The sequence below is a fragment of the Pieris napi genome, chromosome 9 (genome assembly GCF_905475465.1).
Source record: "Pieris napi chromosome 9, ilPieNapi1.2, whole genome shotgun sequence".
Taxonomy (NCBI): domain Eukaryota; kingdom Metazoa; phylum Arthropoda; class Insecta; order Lepidoptera; family Pieridae; genus Pieris; species Pieris napi.
Genome location: NC_062242.1, coordinates 6434865 through 6456202, shown reverse-complemented (window position 1 = coordinate 6456202; position 21338 = coordinate 6434865). Strand labels below are relative to the sequence as shown.

Genomic DNA, 21338 nt, shown 5'->3' with positions numbered 1-21338 from the left:
AAAAGGGGAGCGGCAGTGCGAGGGGAGGGCACACGAAAGAACACGAGCGCACCGTCCACACTACAGCGCTCACGTATTTACGCTTTGGTGAGAGTGTGGATGGGGGTTGATAATGAAGCTTACTCTAAAAATGCATATAATTTCCACAACTGCAGTTTCTGATAAAAACTTTCTTCATTTTCATTTAATAAGGAATTAGGAATCCATCATCTACCAAACATGTTTTTTATTCTTTTTTTTTGTGTATTGTCCATATCTAAAGTTTTTTAATACATAATTAATTTGGTTACGTAAACGATTAATCTAGTATTAAAGTAATAGCTAAATAAACTTTCCAACTGTAAATATATCGTGACACTGAATAATAAAAATAATGAACTAGAGAGAACATTTTTGACAATAATTTTGTGACATCACATTTCAACGGAACTGCGATATAGTCAAAAGCATACAGTGTTGTCTTAGCGGTACGTAGGTGATTTTCAACCATGAGACCATGCGTTCGAACCCCGGTTGTGATAACATTGTTTTTTTATGTACGTAAAATTGGTTGGTGATAACACATTAGCGGCGTTACACCAAAAAGACAACGGCATCTGATAAGGATGGCTTGCAAAGCATGAATTGAATGGCAAATGACTTGTCTTTAAGGAGTATCAAGAAACCAATACTTTGAGGGTGGCATATTTTTATCATAACTGCCATGGTAACTCACTTTTCACTATCGTTTATCGTAGTAGCGGTAAAGGACAAAGGTGACAGAAATTCTGCGTAGTTACAGCAGAGCGCATGCGTGCCACCATCGATCCATAGGACCCTCCAACGAAACGAATCACTTTACTTCGCGACCACCAACTGGTGAGTATCATCGCGTAGACCCGGATCATTCTCATATCGTTCATAAAAAAAGGTGCATGTACCTCGCTGTGGCGCTAATCATTATAATTGCGAGTTTGGTCAAACTCAAAGTAAGTCTTTTTTTATAATACCCCAATCCTGCATCTGTGTGTTCAAGTCCGTAGCAAAGTACCTATACCTCATAACCATTCTATGTTTTAATTTCTATCGCTTTTTATAACACACACTGTTAACAATGAATTTTTATGATTTCTGTTCAGCCTTGCGATTCTGTAACATTTGGCATTCTGATAAGGAGGGAGCTTGTAGTTTATTGTTTATCAGAATGCCAAATCATAAAATGATTGCTTCACGACTGATTTAAGCGCGACCGCCGCTGTGAAATCCGCTGTGAGAAAAGCGAGTTACAGAATCGCAAGGCTGTTCTGAAGTTCTATTTTTAAAATTAATATAACCTTTGTACCCTAAAAACAACGTTTATTTAATTATTACAAGTATTTTATTGAGCTATTCAGTACCTACTAAAATCTCTTTCAATTTCCTACAAAAAATCTTTACACGTCACTTTGAACTTCTGTTTATATAACTAAGCAACAAGTGATCATTTTATGACCGGACACGTTTATCTAAATAGGATTCTCATTGTCTTTATTTTTATGTAATATATAAATCATCTTTTGAGACAAACATATTTATTAAAACAAAGGCAATTCCCATAAATGTTTTATAATTATTATTTTGCTATTTCCGGACCGACATAACTTCATTATATGTGCGTGTATGTGTGTATGCTGAGTAATAATTTTAAATGTACTTGTGTATTTAATCGATAAAATTTTGAATGTTATTGCGCAAGTCTTGGTGCCTTGGCAACCTAGCTGAGCCTAGATTTTCTAGGATCAGGGCTTGCACTTGCGCTGTGCATTAGTATCCCAGACTTGCATACAGCGCAGGCCCGATTATTGATTTTGATGCAAGTGTAATTCGTGGCGTGGCATATGTGGCATTATTTATAGGTAGGTAACTATTCAAATGCCACGTAAGCAGATATGCTTAGGTGACATAAGCATTTTAATGTATATATGTTTAGTTTATTTAATCGATACTAATATTAAGAAGTTTTTTTTTTTTTTTAACGAAAAAATTTCAAAACTAGTAAAAATATTTTGCAATGATTATTAAGTGAATTTTATACCTTTATATACGTAAAAAACCCTTTTCGTTTAAAGTTGTCCGTACACCAAAATGTATTTCAAATCCTATATTATGCTAAGTAATCGTTAGTATCAGCTCATTAGTAAAACATTCGCGAACGCAGTTACGGTAGAATCGATACCTCATTTCTATTTTTACACCAATCATTACTCAGAACAAACATATAAAGTAAAGGAATTAATTTTAGAACTTGTCGTACAATCTATACTATATATATATATAATATAACTAATATTATTTTGAGGAAAGTTTTGAGAAAGCCCCGCAAACTTTTTATCTGGCTTAAAGCTTGCACACCTGTTGGCCGACGCCCGACCGCTCAAAAATAATGTTTTAGTTATTTTTTTGAAGTGAATAAGTTCCTAGTAATGAAGATTACGACATTGCATATAAATATTATTGCTTTTATACAACGGAGAAGGTATCGGGTACATGCATCTATAGCGATAGATGCAAATCAAAATTCTAGATTACGCTAAAAAATTTGCCTTTTTTTAAATCAGAATATCCGACTAAACTGTTAGCAGTGTGCGCGCACAGCTTTGTTTGTAGACAGTCGTGAAACCCATCCAACTTATTTGTCAAATAGTTTGATACCAAATAACAGATGTAATGTGTGTATTTTCATACTAATTAATAATGATTCAATCAAATCAAAACCAATCAAAATACGTTTATTCAATTTAGATGCGTCTTAGGGCATGCTTATGAATGTCAAAAATGTTAACAAAATTTGCGAAAGAGCAAGACTACGCCATCCGTTCGCAAAACTACCAGGAGGCCTTGTTCTGAGAAGAACGGGCAAGAACAGGCATTAACAGTTCGATTAAGCTATAAAAAAAATTGCAGTTTGTTTCTTAAACTACGGAGCCGATTTCAAAAGTTCTTTGACCATATGCTATAGCTACATTATCCCATAGTATACTAATTTTTTTCACAAAATTAAAAAAATTGCCTCGCAAACCATGATATATAAAATTGTTTCGATTTTATAAAATAATTAATAAATAGTTCTTAGTTCATTTTTAAAATGTAAGTGAAAAATGTTTTATGTTTAGAGATTGAATTGAATTTAGAATTACATATTATTTCAAATATCGAGTTATTTTTAGTTTTTTGCTTTAAAACGTTAATTGTAAAATAATTAGGTTCTACCTCCGTCATCCGATTAGAATAAATGAGTTTAATTGCTATTAATAAAAAATTTGACATAACTAGCCTCACTTTTTGTTTTAAAACATTTAATACAACAAAGAATTTGAGATAGGGTTTATCGATATTCAATCAAAGTTATCGACTCGAATAGCGTAATGGGAGGACGGGCAGCTCGTCCGCCTACGGGCGGCGCCCGCGCAGGTGTCCCACTCACAAGTCATACTCACGTTACACTACTTTGATTCGTACTTTTAATAATCGTAAAAGTTTTGTAAAACGTAATTCTTACTGATAATTAATTTTTTCAAGGCAATTTCAGTTAATTTGTTTTATACGAACACAAATCCATGTTTTTTTTATACATTTATGAATACTACATATGTCTTAAAATCGAAAATATAAAAACTAAAATTATATAGCGTCTGGCTAATGAAAGAAGATAACGAAAAAGCGCGTCAAATTAAAAAAAAAATAGTATGGTATCCCTAAAAGTTTCATATATTTTTTGGATTAAACTTACTTGATAGTTGATTTTATTTTATTATTTTCTACATTGATAGTAACTGTATTACTATGAAATTAAATACTATACGTATTTAGTATTTTACTATTGATACTTAAAATGACTAGCATTGCATGGAAAACTAAAACTATATTTATTATAAAACACAACTTTATTCGAAATAATCGAATCCTGCGAAAGAATCGAAATATTCTATCAAATAAAACAAAGTTTAGGCTGTTATACCTGTTAACCATTCGGAAAAAATATATAATAGAAATAAAAATGAGTAATTGTATGAAGTATCAAGACAATAAATCACACTAACCTAAGAAATTCAATCACTGAATTTGTATTGCCTTCCGAAATTTTTCAAATAATTCAATTATCTTCTTTCATTAGCCAGACTCTAGATAACGCAATGTAGTTGTACATAATATGAACCTTCGATAAATAAATTAATTCTATATTTACTGCCAGTTCTCAAATAAAACATTCCTACACGTGAAAACATTTCACTAGGAATTAATTAAACAGTAGAAGTACGAAAAAGTACAAACGAACTATACTTATCTTAATTCAAATAAAAATACTTAATTGACTAACACGAAAGAAAACTGCTCACATTTGAATATGCGAATGCTTCTACTTGGCGAAATCCTTTGTTCTATTTATTACTGTTTTCATATCTTCTACATGAGAGCAGTGGTCTAATCGCTGGAACCGGCACACGCTGTCAACCCGGAAGTCGTACGTTCGAATCGCTGTACATCATTGGAATTATTCTTTTTTTAAATTTAAGTTTTTCAATTCCCTTAGGATTCTTAGTCAAAGCAAGCTAGAGTTATTAATATTTTCTATAGAACTAAAATATCCAATTCATTGCAAATAATTTGACAGAGATAAGTTAATCATAAAAACTTAAATTTATTATCTTAATTAGTCTACACTTTTAGACTTTTACAATTTACAAGTCAATGCCATCGACTTTTTATTAACCTAGAAATTAAAAAGATTTCAATCGCTGAAGTTTTCGATAGCTAAAAAATCTCGTAAAATTATTGCTGATCAACTAGCTGACCGGGCAAACGTCGTTTTGCCATGTATATCATTTATAATAAAAAATAGGGGTTAATCGTAGAGGGGTGAAAATTAGGGGTTGTATGTATTTTTTAATGCTGTAAAAAATATCATATCATAAAAAAAATATATTTTAAAAATAAAAAAATAGTAATAATAATAATTTAGGAGTGGACTACCCTTAACATTTAGGGGGATGAAAAATAGATTTTGTCCGATTCTCAGACATACCCAATATGCACACAAAATTTCATGAGAATCGGTCAAGCCGTTTTGGAGGAGTTTAACTACAAACACCGCGACACGAGAATTTTATATATTAGATTAAAGATTTATTAAAATTATTTATTTATATTCACTGGAAATAATACGTTATTATAAAAAGTATAGCTCATTTTTGTTCGTACTAAACAAAATTCGCATACAAACTAACATAAAAAAATAATTATCCTATATCATATTTCATCAACATAAAAATACATAAAATCACAATTCAAGTACAAAGGAGCCAGAAAAGTGCAACAAAATAATTTAAAATTATCATTTAAACACAATATAACTATATCACAACATTACAATTTTACAAATATTGACTTTTATTCCCATTGAAACTATCTTTCTCTATACCATACATACGATTCTATCCGTTCTTTCATGAAACATAACGACTGTCGTGTGAAAAATGTTAAACACAACCATTACGTAGTTGACACTCTACATAACCAAGAGGAACATAAGGAACAAAAGGAACACAGGAGGAATGTAAAATTGTATGGTATTTCAATTTACTCGTAAACATTACACATGGTATAATTATTGTTTATATACCGTGCCATAATTTCAATTTGCTTCACTAATTAATTATTGTACGCGTAGTATGAACTATGAGGTCACCAACCACCATACAGGCACCTACGTAATGACAATATATTTGTTTACTGTGATATTAGTTTCACCGCGAAGTATTTTTTAATATAATTTAAAGGAATATGATTTTTTGAATTTGTCGGAAATGTGATAATATAGAGATAAAAGATCATTATTTTATGAAAAGGTATCTTAGTTTTACTCGCCTTAATTAGTGATGGACTAATTTCGTTACACATTTGTAGATATTGTATTACCGAGGCCTTAGTATATAGTAGTTTCGTCAAATTTCGTATATATTCTGACTTCGCACGAGCATACGTAATCCGTCAACGTCAAAACTATATACTAAACTTTCCTCATTGAATCATTCTAAATATTGGTGAAAACCACAATAAATTCCGTGCACTAGGTAGCTTTTGAATGTGGCATTTTTTTATATAATACTAGCTGAACCGGCAAACGTTGTTTTGCCATATATATTATTTCTAGGAAGCATTTTATTATTTTTTATTTAATTTAAAAAATAACTATCTATTATAATAAAAATAGGGCTTAATCGTAGAGATATGAAAATTGTGGTTGTATGTATTTTTGGATGCTGTAAAAACAAAAAAGAATGTGATGGACACCCCTTAACACTTTTGAAGGGGTTTGAAAGATAGATAGTAGCCGATTCTCTGACTTGCTGAATATGCATAAAAAATTTCATAAGAATCGGTCGAGCCGTTTCGGAGGAGTATGGGAACGAACATTGTGACACGAGAATTTTATATAGTACATAAAAGTAAAACATATGCTATTTAATATTTTATGTTAGCTGTAGGATTACGAAATAAATAAATAAATAATAATCTTTTCTAAACAGGAAAAAATAAAAATATGCTGTTGCTGAGGTTTTTGAAGTCATTATAAAGTTGTACAATTACTATTCTCTAAAAGTCAATCTCTCTTGGTTAAGGCAGCGTTCGTAAAACAGCTTTTACCGACATATGTAAAAATACCAGGAAAAAGATTTTGCGTTATATCTTCTTCTTCGTAGTCTTCATCACTGACGGTGAATCTTGAATAGCCCTAACCGATACGTCGACTTGCTGCCTCCATACCACTATATCCACAGTTAGTCTCAGGACATTAGGGATATTGAGACCCATAATTGTCTTAATTTGTTCAGAACATCAGACGATCGACCCCGTCAAGATGGCCAAAGTAGCTAAGCGTTACAATATAGGTTATGACAAATAACGTATCTTTCTAATGATACAAGTATTTTTAATATAAGTTCAGTAGACCCAGCGATTACCAGTGAATTATTAGATGGTTGGGCAACCTTAAAAATTATCCCTATTTATTATACATATTAGTACATATGCAAACAATGTGGACTCATATGCAGATTGCAGATACATTAATTTAAGTTTATGATGACAGCTTAAAAGTATAATATTTTTATAGGTTACATTATTTCATTCTGTGTAATATAATATATATATATACATTATATTACATAGAGGTATATAGTGTTAGTTAGTGTTAGAGGTATAATGTTCGTGGACCTATTTAGTTCCAAATATACCCATCGGCCGACAGTGAGTTGTCAGTACAAATATCTCTCGTTACTTTTCCATTTCGATACATAGGTATTCGACTTCTATTTCATTTTCACTTATATATCGCATACGCCAGTATAGACATAACAACATCATCATCAATGGCTATTCATCACCTTTTGAGCCTTAGCCTCCTCAAGTATGCCATCGCAATCTATCCAGTGCTTCCCGCGTCCAACTTCGAACCCCTATTGTTCCTAGGTCCTTGACAATTCCGTCCCACCAACGCAGCCTCGGTCTACCGGGTTTTTTTCTTGCCACTGGGTTGTGTGTTCATTAAGGACCGGAGGAGGAGGGGAGAAAAGAGGGGTTCTGTCTTCCGCCATTCGGTGTAGAAGTCCCAACCACTTGAGCCTGTTGCAATTTATGAATTGTTCCAAACCAAACGCCTAACACCGTCGTCGCATTCAAGGCCAAAGATTCTTACTCTCTGACATAACACAGTTTACCAAAATAGTACTAGTGTCATAATATGTCAAAACTAAAACGTGTCCCAATTAAAAGTACGATTCAATTAAAGTAATAACAATATCAAAGGACGCCGAAGGAAACGAATCTTTTGATAGCATCTAAATCGCACAACCTACACGTCAAAATACAATAGGTTAATTTTTTGTACAAACAAAAACAATATTGTTATGTCATGTTTGGACGGTTCGTTTGATAGATTTGCATGATGATTTTTTATGGAAACGATTGTAAAGACCACCGCGAACATTCCAAGTTTGAATTTGATGCGCGTCGAAGGAGGTTTAAATCGGCAGATGTTTTTAATCTGTGTAGATGTTCGCGATAGTTCCTTTCCTAGATTTTGATGATAAAGCTGTCATACTATTCGTATCTATAGGCTGGATATAAGTCTAGTCGACAAGTTGAAAATGGTACAAAATAGAAATACTGCTCTTAAAATTATGTGCGATAGCTCATTGGATCCGGAATGACGTCTAGAAAAATGTGCCAAAAGCGTGTATTAGCACATAAAAAATTGCAAAAGTTATTAACAATTAAAGATGAAAAAATGCCATTTCGTTTTTTGCCAATATTTAATAAACTATTAATATTTAAGAAATTTCAAAAAAAGATTCTGAAAGAACTAACTCCCGAAACTCTTTACACGCTTTTGGCACATTTTTCTAGACGTCATTCCGGATCCAATGAGCTATCGCACATAATTTTAAGAGCAGTATCTCTATTTTGTACCATTTTCAACTTGTCGACTAGACTATATGCCTATTGTATATAAATACACCAATCAAGAATATCATTTAATATTCTAAAAATAAGAAACATTGTTATTTGTATGTATTAGTACATTTTGATGTAGGTTACATTGTTTAAAGAAATGTATAACGATATCAGTCGAATTTTAATTATAAATTTTAGTCTTGGTCTTTAAATATGGTTTTCCTCCAATAAAAATAAAGTATATGGAAATATAATTACAGTCCTCGGTTCTCGGTATTTATATAGGTATGCGGTTACCTTTAACAGAACGATTCCATGGCAACAAGGATCATAAGTTATCATTTGTCTTCAATTAATCCTAATGACTCATTTATCTCATAAAAGCCGAGCGATGTTATATTATTGTAAATTCGAATAACTCATGTCAATTCCTTATTTCAAACTATTTTGCAAGCCGCAGCTCCTTTTGCATGTTTGCTTTCTCTTCGATGTCATTTGTTTCTTACTGAAAAAAAAATTGTTTTAACAACTTCATAGATTTATTTAAATTATTAATATATTCAGTGTTGAGAGGGGCCTTGGCATGTGACTCTCATTACTGAGGTCGTAGGTTGTTCCCCTGGTAGGGGAGCCCACGATGCTAAATGGGGATTTACTCGAGCGTCGTAGAGACCTATTGGGATGCAAAGCTTAGATAAAAAGAAGAAAAAAATGTTATATGATAAATTCCTTTTCATCGGTGGGGGAAGCGGCTATAGATAGTTAAATATGTAAAAAAAAACTGTTGCATGGACATCCTCGAGCGCGTCAGATATTGATAGCATCTATGCCCTACGTATTTTTAATAATGTACGTATGTTAATCTGATCGTTTGCATGATGCGGGTGGTTGTATTTAAGGGTTGAAAATGAAAAAAAAAAAAATTATCGAGCGCGTCTGATTTTCTAAGGGAGTGTTAAGTGCACCAAAAAAAAGCTCTCATTCACTAATCTGACGATTTCGATGGGACGCAAACCCACAGCCATTTTCTTAATTTGCAAAAAAAAATCGCAATTTTGAAATGCTCAAGCGCGTCAGATTAAGATATATGTTGTTCAGCTTTATGTTCTAAACGTACTGTCTCATAATCTGACGATTATCTAGAGGGATTCGCTTGATCTGACAAAAATTTTTTAGAAAAACGGTTCACCTAAAGGGCCATCCCTGCAACTTCGCGCTAATTCCATTCCTGGGCGCTTAAAATTGATATTTTGAGCTCGCTGAGTTCAAAGACAATAACATTTCGATGCATTTGAGCTCTCCCAGCTCGAAAGTCTGATAGAAGTTTCATAGAACACTATTTTTGGAATTTTCAAACCGCAATTACTTTTGAATGGATCAAGCAATTTTCACGCGGTGGGTGGCATTCGACGCAGTTTTATCATCCTCATAAGTAATTTTGCAATTTTAATTGATCGAACCACAAATTTCGGAGTAATCCCGAAAAAACACTTTTTTGGGTTTCTTTCGTTCACGATATCTCTCGAACGAATCAACCGCTTTTGACCAGCTTGGTGGTGATCGACGTGGTTTTTCAAGCTCAAAGGCGGATTAGTTTTTGAAGTTGATCGATAAAGAAACCACTTTAAAAAAAAATATTTCTTATTTTTTTAAGATTTTTCAAAATTTCTCAAAATCTATCGGTCCGAATCGGTTCAAATTCACAGGAAATGTAATTTTGAGGGAAATATTTAGAACGCCGTTTAGTAGATTCCGATCGGTTTAAGGAAATGTAGGCATCACGCAGCTGCACGCATTTAACTTTATCGACGAATTTTTGTTGCTTGCGGCTTGCGGAAATCGTCAGATTATATATTTTTCATTATTCTTGAATTATTTCCTTCAAAATAAAAAAATAATTAGCTACGCTCGAGAATGTCGAGATGACGTTTTTTTTTTACAACTTTGTTGCCCTCCCCTTTTTTTTCGTCACTCTCAAATTGTCAGATTAGTGGAATATACACTTTTTAGGATGTAATTAACTCACCCTACCTTAATCTGACGCGCTCGGGAATTTCTGATGGTCAATTTTTTTTTACTAATCTGATCCTGTCTCCTTCACGCGCGGCCTTATATATGGGCCTCATATTTTGTGGAGGTACTTAACCGGGTACAAGGTATCCCCCTACATATTAATCTGCCGCGCTTTAGTAAATCCCGAAATCCCCTCTTGGGCTCCCCTACCACCCGACTGTGCACGAATGGACTCTGTCTAAGTGTGTAATTCTCTCGTACGGTGAAGGAAATCATCGTGAGGAAACCAGCTTGCCTTAGACCCATGTCGACGGCGTGTGTCAGGCACAGAAAGCTGGTCAGGGAGTTTTCAAGTATTACGTAACGCATTTTTGGGCTACTTTTGTAAAACGTTACGATGCGGGGCGGGGATTGTTAATAATATTAACAATCTATTACGCGTTATTGTTAATATTATTTTCGGCTTTCCAGTACTTTACACCACATAATGGTAACTTTTAGGTATATAGAGCCACCAGGTGGTGAAAAACTATACTTGGGTACAGAAAAATGTTACGGCGCATTACATGGGGGGGGGGGGGGGGTAGGTGGCAATAATCTCCAAAAATTGCGTGACTTAATACTTGAACGCTCCCTCACCTACTTTCCTATAAATTACAAATTATTACGAAACAGATACATAAATCTGAGGCCCTAACCTGATATACTTACAGAAATAAGAATGTTTGTTATTGATTAATCCCGTTCGACATTTCGGTTATAAAATTTAGTGCAGTGGTATCACTCATAAGTCGTAGGGCACGATTTAGAGTCCATACTTGAACTTCTCCAGTGTGTCTAGATTCTTCTGTTTTCAATGTTGCGACTTTGATTGTTTTTTCTTTCATATTCGTACCAGTAGCGGGTATTTAAGAATTATATTCCCTCCATACCTTTACGTCATTGTTCAAATTCTTAATATATTGTTCCAGTGCCGCGATGCTCCACCTAAAGGCTATATTGTGTCTGATAAGCGTCGTCGGAGCCATGGGAACCCGCCCCCCTGGTTCTTTTGGGGGAGAGGTAAGCACATGTGTTACTACTGTATACTCAAAATTTAACATATCAGTATCTAGTGAGCAATGAGCATATTTACCTACCCAGAGATTTACCTAGAATTTCTAAGTTTTATTTTTTTGTAAATAATAATAGTTTAGCACAGATATGCATCTATTGCATAGACTATTGAACTAGATTTTTCACTGAGGCTCAAAACACAACAGATTTGTATGGGTGTTTTAATGTGATTTTTTTCTAAATGGAAAATCTTTCCACACTTATTGAAGTTATACTTCTTTAAGCGCGTTATGAAAAATTTATGAGAGTGAAATTTTACGATGCGCGCGCACCGTGACACAAAATTTACAGAATGAAGTTGCCCACAAGATGCGGCATTGGACACAATCTGAAAACAACATTCGAATAATAATAGAATTTATGTTACACTTAATGTAAGAGAATAATAATAAATATTTATTTATTTAATTTTTCAAATGTAAACTAAACATTACTGACTATAATGACTCCTTTTCCAGTCTTTGATTATTTAATTGTAATTAAGTATTTGCATGCAATCAAAAACTATTTTTAATAATGCCAAAGAAGTATAACTTTTTACGCGCGTACATAACAACACGCACCCTTTTTTTAAGTCCATAAAAGTATAATCTATGCATTTAGGCTTACAAAGTACATCTGTATTGTAGGACCGCTACATGCTTACCGAAGCGTGGCTACATGAGGTCGTAGACCGCATGGGGAGGGACATCAAAGACGCCGCTACCTCCTTCCTTGATTACACCCCTCGCCAGCGTCACTATAGTCTACTAAACGCCAACGACGACGATGATCAGGAACAGAATGACTACGAGTCTCTTATTGATAGCAACCCTAGTCCCAGCCTGCGCGATCAGGAGCTTGTGCAACACAGGTAATATTGTGTATCTTGTCCTTAATTTATTATGAAAAAAAAATACTTACTATCTTTAAAATACTCATATCCTTTTTAGTTCTCTCTGGGGCCACCAATTTGTTACTGGTGGCGCTGGTGAAGGTGTCAATCGGCAAATGATTAAAACGGACGCAGTGCTGCCCGCTTATTGCAACCCACCTAATCCCTGCCCTGTTGGTTACAATGGTAAGTACTAATTATACACAAATAACAGAAGATTTTCGTAAACCCTTTTCTTCCAAAGTTTAATTAAATAAATATGCATTACTAGTGTTCTAAAATGTCAGCATGTTATCTTCAATACCTTTAAAGCCTAATGTCAGATTAAATAAAGTATTTATAATACTCCTCCGGTCCTAGGTTTAATTCCCAGTGAAAAGGTTATGTTTCAGCTTAATAGGCACAAAAATCACCTAACCCAATTTCATCGAAGCAGGCTAGTTATTGTTTGATCATAGGCAGTTTAGAGTTAAAGAATGCTATTTAAACGATGTAAATTTTGTATGTAGAAGAACAGGGCTGCATAAAAACGTTTGAGAACACAGCAGTCTTCAGTCGTGAATACCAACTATCACAGCGATGCATGTGCGATGGTGAACATATGTTCAGCTGCCCCAACGAGCCATCAGACATGGATATCCATTTCCCTGACCATAAGAACCTCGTCGCGAAGAAATTCAGCAACGAAGTTAGTGTATCCTATTTAATTCAACAATTAAAAACATTCATTCAATATCTGGGTGAATTAATGGAGGCCCGTCGTAAATACCCAGGTTGTCATTGCGCCTATTAAACTCAATTTGCTATTATTTTACCTACTTATATCAATTTTCTTTATTATTAGATTCATTTTAATCTAAATTTGATGACATTTAGGTCAAACCCGGTAGCATAAGCGTCGTTATTCCTAATACTCATAATAATGTTTTAGGTGGAGAATCCTTATTTATTTGGTGAACGTCTACCTATAGCTGCGAAAAAGGGATTCGATGTACATGTCTACTAATATAACTTTTATAGTATTTTTCGGACTCCTGATATATTTTTGTGAGTTGTTGAAACAAAATATTTTGAATATATTATTGGCAGTTTATGGTTAAGTTAGTTTTTACCGCATGAAAAACATAGTCATTTGGCGGTTTCATTTTTATATGGAAGATGTTTCTTAATTATTGTCATAAACCACAAATCATACTTCCGTGGCTTAGTTTTTATTGTACTTATTAATATCATTTAATTAATCCATGGAAATATATCAAGGAGTCACAATTAGTGTTTCTAATAGTGTTTACAGTCTTTAGATAAGATATAAAATTTTATTGATGTCTATAAAAGTCCTAGCAACCTCATGGAACAAATTATATAGGAAGATGTTTTCATCATCTGTATGAAAGCCTTTTAGGTTATACTTTTACCATAATATTTAGTTTATTTTAACTCGCTATTGTTTAATTTAAGGTTTTAACAAACTACTCACACATCCCGTATTCTAATTAACTAATTTTCGATTATTTTTTTAAATCTTAACGAGATAGTTATATGTAAATATGCGGCGATCTACACTTAACACAATGTATAACTTTAAGAAAATTCTGGGCAAGTGCTGAGCAAGCGATTTCGTAATTAAATATAATAAATGGGCGTTCTCAAACATTGTACAGATTATCGTAATACCACCCCATCGTAGCTTAGGTTAAGAAAATTCTATATTTTGAATACTCGAAAAATTTAATAATTAATCAAAAATATAACTAGGTAGTAAGAAAAAAGCAAGCTGTTTGATTGATATAAATAGAAAAATAATAAGTACTAATAGTTTTACGGACAATACTTATTGATAGACTAGTGAAGGGAATTATCCGTAAAATTACACACGTACTTGTAGTAGTTTTAACGGATTTAAACGCATTTAATTATAATCACTTAAACCTTAATTAAATGACGGAAAGTTTGCGTCCGACGTTAAATTAAATATTTAGCTGCAAATAATTAAACGTGTTTAAATACGTTTATAATCTTATAATAACTTTATAATTATTTTATAGTTCTAGAGTTTATGTGTCATTTTTCTAGTCATCTTTGACTTAGCTGAATATTTCTGAGCGAAAAATAACAATAGATTTGTAACTTAAATTATGAATACCAACGTTATAAAATCTTTCAGTATGATGCTATTACGATCTTCAAGGTGAGCTCATTTTATATTCGTCACTATATTTAACTAAATATTTAAAAACAAATAGTTTTGGAATAAAGACTAAGTCAAAGTGTGAGGCCTCTCCTCTACAACCTTACTCTTTACATAAATTCTAGCTTATTGAATGATATACGCACATACAATAATTAAGTTATATGTAAGTAGAACAGTTATAAAAATGTAATCAGTTATTATAAATAAAAAAAAACAGTATGTAATACTATTATATAACATATAAGTATATAATACCCATACAATGGGCGTAAACCAATGGACGGCATTAGTTAAGGAAAATATGGGAGGAACTAACTAAAATGTATAGGAAAACGTCTTTTTACCCCATTTATTTTAAACCTAGCATTAAATTTAGTAATAATTATTATTATATTAGGCTTCGGAAACTGATTTGATATAACACGGAATAGTCGTATATTGAACCTTACTGCTTTGTTATAAGGTGCAGTACACGCCGCTCATTGTATATCAAATAAGTGTGAAGCTTCTTCACTTAACGAAACGCTGACATTAGTATATAACGTAGGTATAAAAGTTATAGAAATATAACGTAGATACTTTAATGTTAATAAAATAATAGTATATAATTCGGTAACCTCGATACAAAACCGAGTTCTGTTAAGTTAATGATAAGTTTTTTCGAATTCAATTTTGTTCTTTCATAACAATTTAATCAAATTTCATTTAGTATATATTGTTTCTTTTTTATTTCGTTATTTGAATATGGTATTTTTAAGATAAAATAAAAAAAATAAAAAAAAGTACTATTGGAGGGATTTTAAAACGACAATGTTATATGCTGAATAACTTTCATATTCTGTGAACTGTTTAAAAAACACAAGAACGCTGTACAAAAATTTTGATGCATTACGAGTAGTATTTATTGACTTAATTTCTTAATATTTATAAATTAATTAATTTATTTATTTGCTTATTTGTAATCTAATTAAAGTACTGGGCACTGTAAAATGTAAAATGTATTAACTAATAAATATTAATTAACCTACGTATTCACAAAGCTATATGTATGTTAGACTCGGGATAGAGTGGCGTAAAGTAGTTCAAATAATGATTTTTTACATTCCGTTGTTTTAAAAATATGATATTTTTAAAAGAAAAAAGAAAAAAATGAATAAAAAAAATAATTAAGTACTATTTGAGGGTTTATCAACTGAAACGACAATGTTATATGCTGAATAACTTTCATATTCTGTGGACTGCTTGAAAAAACACAAGAACGCTGTACAAAAATTTTGATGCATTAGCATTTACTGACTTAATTTCGTAATATTTATAAATGTTTATTCGTAATCTAATTAAAGCTCTTAATCGCGCTCTGTTAATATATTAACTAATAAATATTAATTAACCTACGTATTCACAAAGCTATATGTATGTTAGACTCGGGATAGAGTGGCGTAAAGTAGTTGATATAGTGTATAGAAAATATTTCTAGTTATATTCGGTGAAAATTGCATTATATTTAGTTATGTTATATAATTTATTTATTTTTGTATATTTTTTTGTATTACCCTGGATATGTGTCTTCCTTAGTGTTAACAAGAATATACCTAGTTTATAACAGATTTCTACAAATGGTATATACTGTATACTGACACTTATTGAATTTCGGTACTAATTATTGTAGGTCAATCACGCTGGTACCATCCAGGAACACTCCATTTTTCATATAGATCTTAGATTTGAAAATTGGCATGAGTATATTTGAACTTATTTGTTACTTTCGTCGTATTAAATTTTTATGTTTAATTTTTATATACCGCTCTCTCATCCTATGATGAAAATTGCATGAGCAGTAAACTACACCTGGGCTAACTATTTCTGTGAGATTCACAGAGCAGTGTGTTTGAAAATGAAATATAACATCCACGTTCATACTTTTTTTAAAGAATTTAAGCTCAACTTAAGTGTACTTGTGAGCATACAACCGTCATTCTCACTATCAGTATTGACTAGCCTCTATGCCACGTGTGTCATAAGTGTCAATAAGTGTCAGAATGTGCGATGTATGTAAATAATACCAAATCAAATACATTACTTAGGTGTTGTCAAAAGTAAAGCCGTGATAATATATAGCATGCATATCGAAACCTTTAACATTTCGGGCTATAATTGCCTATTCTGTCTCTTTTCTATGTAATTGCTATGTATCTCTCTTAAAATGTAATTGTTGTTAATCTAATTATATCTCTGTTATTCTCTTCTATCTTATCTTCTTCAATATTCTATTAATCATTTCTTCTTATCTTTCTTCAAATTCTCTTTAAAAATTAACTTTTTACTTCAAATTTCTAGAAATCTCTCGTCTCCTTTTGATATTCATCTTGAACTCATAAATTTGATCTAAGTTATATTGAATTTCATATATCTACTTGTTAGTGTAAGTAGGTGTAAGTAATCGTACTTATGAGTGACCCAAAATTATTTAAGTACTAAAGATCATAATAAGTTCTGTACATATACAAAATGATTATTGAATGGAAATCTAGTCAAAGCCGTAGTGTGTATATAAGTAGTAGATGTCTATATAAGTTTAAATATAAGGTTGCTTATATAGATAAGATTTTTTTGCAAGTACAAATCTGCTTACCCGAAGATAACAATTATTTTTTTAAATAAGGGTAAACATTTAGAAGTACAAAATATTTTTTTATGGTTTATAGTTATGATTATGAATATGACAACCTAAAACATTGGTTAAGATATAAACCGATGAAATTTAAAACAATAATTAGTTATAAGAAAAAGAAACCTCTCGAAGTATCAGAGTCACCTAGTTCCTACAAATAGACAAACAAAACAGTAATCACATCCCAGTAAATGGTATAAAGATGAAAGTACAATTTAAAGTTTCACATTGTAAGTTATAGAATAAACGTCGACGTATTTCAATAGTATTAGCGTGTATTTAGTGAAAACATATTTAGGCACTTTTTCGTAAATATTTAATTTTGACATGTATGTAGTATTTGTGTAATCGATACTTATTCGAAATTCAAATAATTGTATAGTCTATTACTTGAATGATAATTTATATCACAATTTATGTATTGCCGCTAATGCCTTTGCTCGTATATATTTTAAGCAATTAAGTAAGACATCATACAAACCAAAATACCTCTAAGAGATGAACATTTAACTTAAAAAAAAATTTGGTCATAATTCAACTTCAAGGTTTCACATTGGACAGGTCAAAGTAATTTTCTATAATAAGTATTTAACTAATATAATGTGTACATTTCATAGGACACGCCAAGTCTTACAAATATGTAGTTAATCCATAGGAGAGTATGTTAACTGTATAATATTTGCATCCTTTAGATAATAGAAATAGAATATGATAAACTGTATATTAAAATGAAAAACACGGCAGTAACCAAAGAATTTTAATTTGCGAGGGTTGAACGAGCAAAAGTATGACTCTTATATTAAGTAACCCTAACCAACTTCAAATGATATTTATTGCTTAAACCTTATTAAGTATATCCTGTTTATAATTTTGCATAGGTTTCGCAAGAAAACGAAAGGTTATCGGGATGTCGGTTTCGTGTCTTCCTAGTCCTCGATTTTTCTATAATAAGAGCTGTACTTTTTGTGATGGACGTCTTTCATCCCTCGTTTAAATGTAGTCGTTTTGTAGAGTTAGATAAGTGACAAAACTTAGACAAACACCTTTTGCCGCACAAGCGACGCGTCACCAACCAATCACAATTGACAGGTCACCCCTAGCACATACTTTACGATAGTTATCCAAATATTCGTATATGTCAGTTTCTGAAAGGTTGAACGCAGAAATTCCATACAATTTGCTATAAAGCGCTGCTGAACTCCATAGAAAAATATTGATCGATTTTGAGTATTACATATTTTTACTACGGGTGTGTTGTACAATGCGTCACAGCAATGGTAAGAGGTTTTTGTCTCAGTCTCGTAGATATGGGAAGGTATTAAGAACGCTGTCAGTAAATGTTGTTTATAGGCAAAAAAAGAAATTATATTTTTAGCCTATAAAAATATTTTGCTTGACTACCTTGACCTCTTAGTGTAACTAGTTTATCTTATTGTATAAGTGCCCGTCAAACTCAGACACATACAAATGATCATAATAATAATATTGATACATTCCATAGCATTTCTGTCTGAGATTTACCACCAATTTAATTCTGTATTCAAAATTGAAATTATTAAGGGCAGTTTAACAATTTGTAAATTAGATATAAGTACGTAATGTTTATAAATTTATGTTATCTATTTAATTCCAAACTTAACATTTTCCCACTAAAAAGCATCACAATAGTATTCGTGGTTGAAGAATTCATGGTTTTAAAATTGGAACATTAAGATTGTCTATTGAAACAGCAAAAAATTATCCAATAGGATTTTATTTATTTCTTTTTCATCTGTGCTTTTGAATATTCATAGACATCAATGAAGCTTGGAATTTACCTAAAGTGATTTATATTAAAAAGGAAAGTGTTATGTGAATAACTGCAATTTATAAATATATGTAATCAATAATCATGTCTTAGGTCTCGTTCTTCAATAATGAATTGCGCACAGAAAATGATGTACTTAATTATTATTTTGATTATCTGTCAGTTTATTTATTACTTTTTTTGTTATTTAACGTAATAACATTAACATTGTTTGACGCACATATATTCAGTGCAAAATCAACAAAATGTAAAATGTTTCATGAGGTTGCAAGGATAATTAATCTTTCGAAATAAACTACATATTATTATATGTATCGATAGTTTCATTTTTATCCTTTAATGCTAATGCCAATTTTATTTGGGCCTAATTAAAAAACTGAAGTACATACAGCGATCGCAAGGTAATACCTTAAATTATTTTTACGACGTAATCGATGTTGAGACCTCCACGTAGACGCGTAATTGTCAAAAAAAATTTTGAAACATAGTTCTAATCTCTTCTTATTTTTCTTCATTAATTTCATCACTTTTTTGTCATGTTGTTACCACAAGTTTTTGGTTTATTTTTTAAATTATTACAAGCAAAAAATTATTGCAAGTTTATACTTACTGTCTTAAACAAAAACGTCGTAATTATACTCCAGTCAAATTACGAAATAAATAAACATGAGCGAACACAGTTTGGGGATTTTGAGGATCGATAGGGGGGTGTATTCTGAGCATAAATTCCAATTTGAGGGGTTGTACTGAGGTCAGCTCAAGGTCATTTCGATGGAAACGCGTTTAGTTCGATACCTCGAGAATGGTTAGTGTTAGGTGAAAAATTGTAGAGACCTTTTCTTTTCCTAACTAAATTTACTAACTTTTTTATTTGAAACTTTTTTTTATAACATTAATATTTTTCAACCTATTACTCCCGCAAGGCAAAAATTTTACTTTTTTTTCCATTTTTCGTCGTTTTCTCCCCAACCATTAAATTTTATTAAATTTTACCGATCATCGAAGTGTAGATCTTTTAATTATGAACAATTTTGTTCTTAAACTTTTTTCCGTAATGCCAATACCTTCGGAGTTATAGATTACTTTACCGAGCGAAATCCGCGCCACTGTCGCAATATAAAAAGGTCAATCGATTAAACTATTTAAAAATTTGGTATTTAATATTCATGGGTTAATTTGGGTAAGAAGTAAATTAAAAATTAAAACTGTTTCACACATTTATTGATAGAAAAATAGGTTATAAAATTCGGAATATTAAGCACCCGAGGTCGATGGAAGTGATTCGTGAATATTCGTGGTCCTGACGGTATCGGGGCATACGTCGTCCTCGTCCATTGCGTCAAGATCATCATCGTCGATAACGTTAGCGACATTCGAACAATAGTTCTCTTTGCAATTGGTGCAAATCACTGAGCAAAAGAGGCCGGCCTTTCTGCATCCGCACGCTTTGCCGCACGTAAATTATCCGGTGCTGGTTTCAATGACATCGCTATCGGCTAATAATTACTGATTAACTATCATTATTAATCATATATTATGATTAATAATTTACTGAGATCGATTGCGTGCAAATGCAAAACCAAATGCGGCAAAGCGTGCAGATGCAGAAAGGCCGGCCTCTTTTGCTCAGTGATTTGCACCAATTGCCAAGAGAACTATTGTTCGAATGATGATCTTGACGCAATGGACGAGGACGACGTATGCCCCAATACCGTCAGGACCACGAATATTCACGAATCACTTCCATCGACCTCGGGTGCTTAATATTCCGAATTTTATAACCAAATTCAAATTCAAATTCAAAAATCATTTATTCACGTAGGTAACACAATGTACACTTGTGATTCGTCATTAAAGATATAAATATTAATGCTTCTAATTTTACATTTACTGCCAGTTCTCAAATCAAGGGCGTAGAACGGAAGAGAAGAACTGGCAATAAACTCTCCTATTTTTGCCTTAAACCTATTTTTCTATCAATAAATGTGTGAAACAGTTTTAATTTTTAATTTACTTCTTACCCAAATTAACCCATGTATATTAAATACCAAATTTTTAAATAGTTTAATCGATTGACCTTTTTATATTGCGACAGTGGCGCGGATTTCGCTCGGTAAAGTAATCTATAACTCCGAAGGTATTGGCATTACGGAAAAAAGTTTAAGAACAAAATTATTCATAATTAAAAGATCTA

The 21338-nt window shown here is 32.1% G+C and overlaps 1 protein-coding gene across 2 annotated transcripts; it reads left to right on the top strand.

Moving 5' to 3' along the window:
- Positions 1 to 831: 831 nt before the first annotated feature.
- On the top strand, positions 832 to 14696 carry LOC125052275 (neuroendocrine protein 7B2). 2 transcript variants are annotated; one of them, XM_047653015.1, is made up of 6 exons: positions 832 to 968; positions 11457 to 11547; positions 12231 to 12454; positions 12534 to 12661; positions 12985 to 13163; positions 13407 to 14696. In XM_047653015.1, exons 2-6 carry the CDS (start codon positions 11464 to 11466, stop codon positions 13479 to 13481), a joined length of 690 nt encoding a protein of 229 aa, XP_047508971.1. In that variant the 5' UTR covers positions 832 to 968; positions 11457 to 11463; the 3' UTR covers positions 13482 to 14696. The 2 variants fall into 2 exon arrangements, with proteins under 2 accessions (XP_047508971.1, XP_047508970.1); XM_047653014.1 differs by having other exon boundaries at positions 12985 to 14696.
- The last annotated feature ends 6642 nt before the right edge of the window (positions 14697 to 21338 follow it).

Coding starts and splice junctions, on each gene's coding strand:
- LOC125052275 (XM_047653014.1), top strand. CDS start 11,464: ATGCTCCACCTAAAGGCTATATTGTGTCTGATAAGCGTCGTCGGAGCC. Junction 11,548..12,230: donor CTGGTTCTTTTGGGGGAGAG/GTAAGCACATGT, acceptor TCTGTATTGTAG/GACCGCTACATGCTTACCGA. Junction 12,455..12,533: donor CAGGAGCTTGTGCAACACAG/GTAATATTGTGT, acceptor TATCCTTTTTAG/TTCTCTCTGGGGCCACCAAT.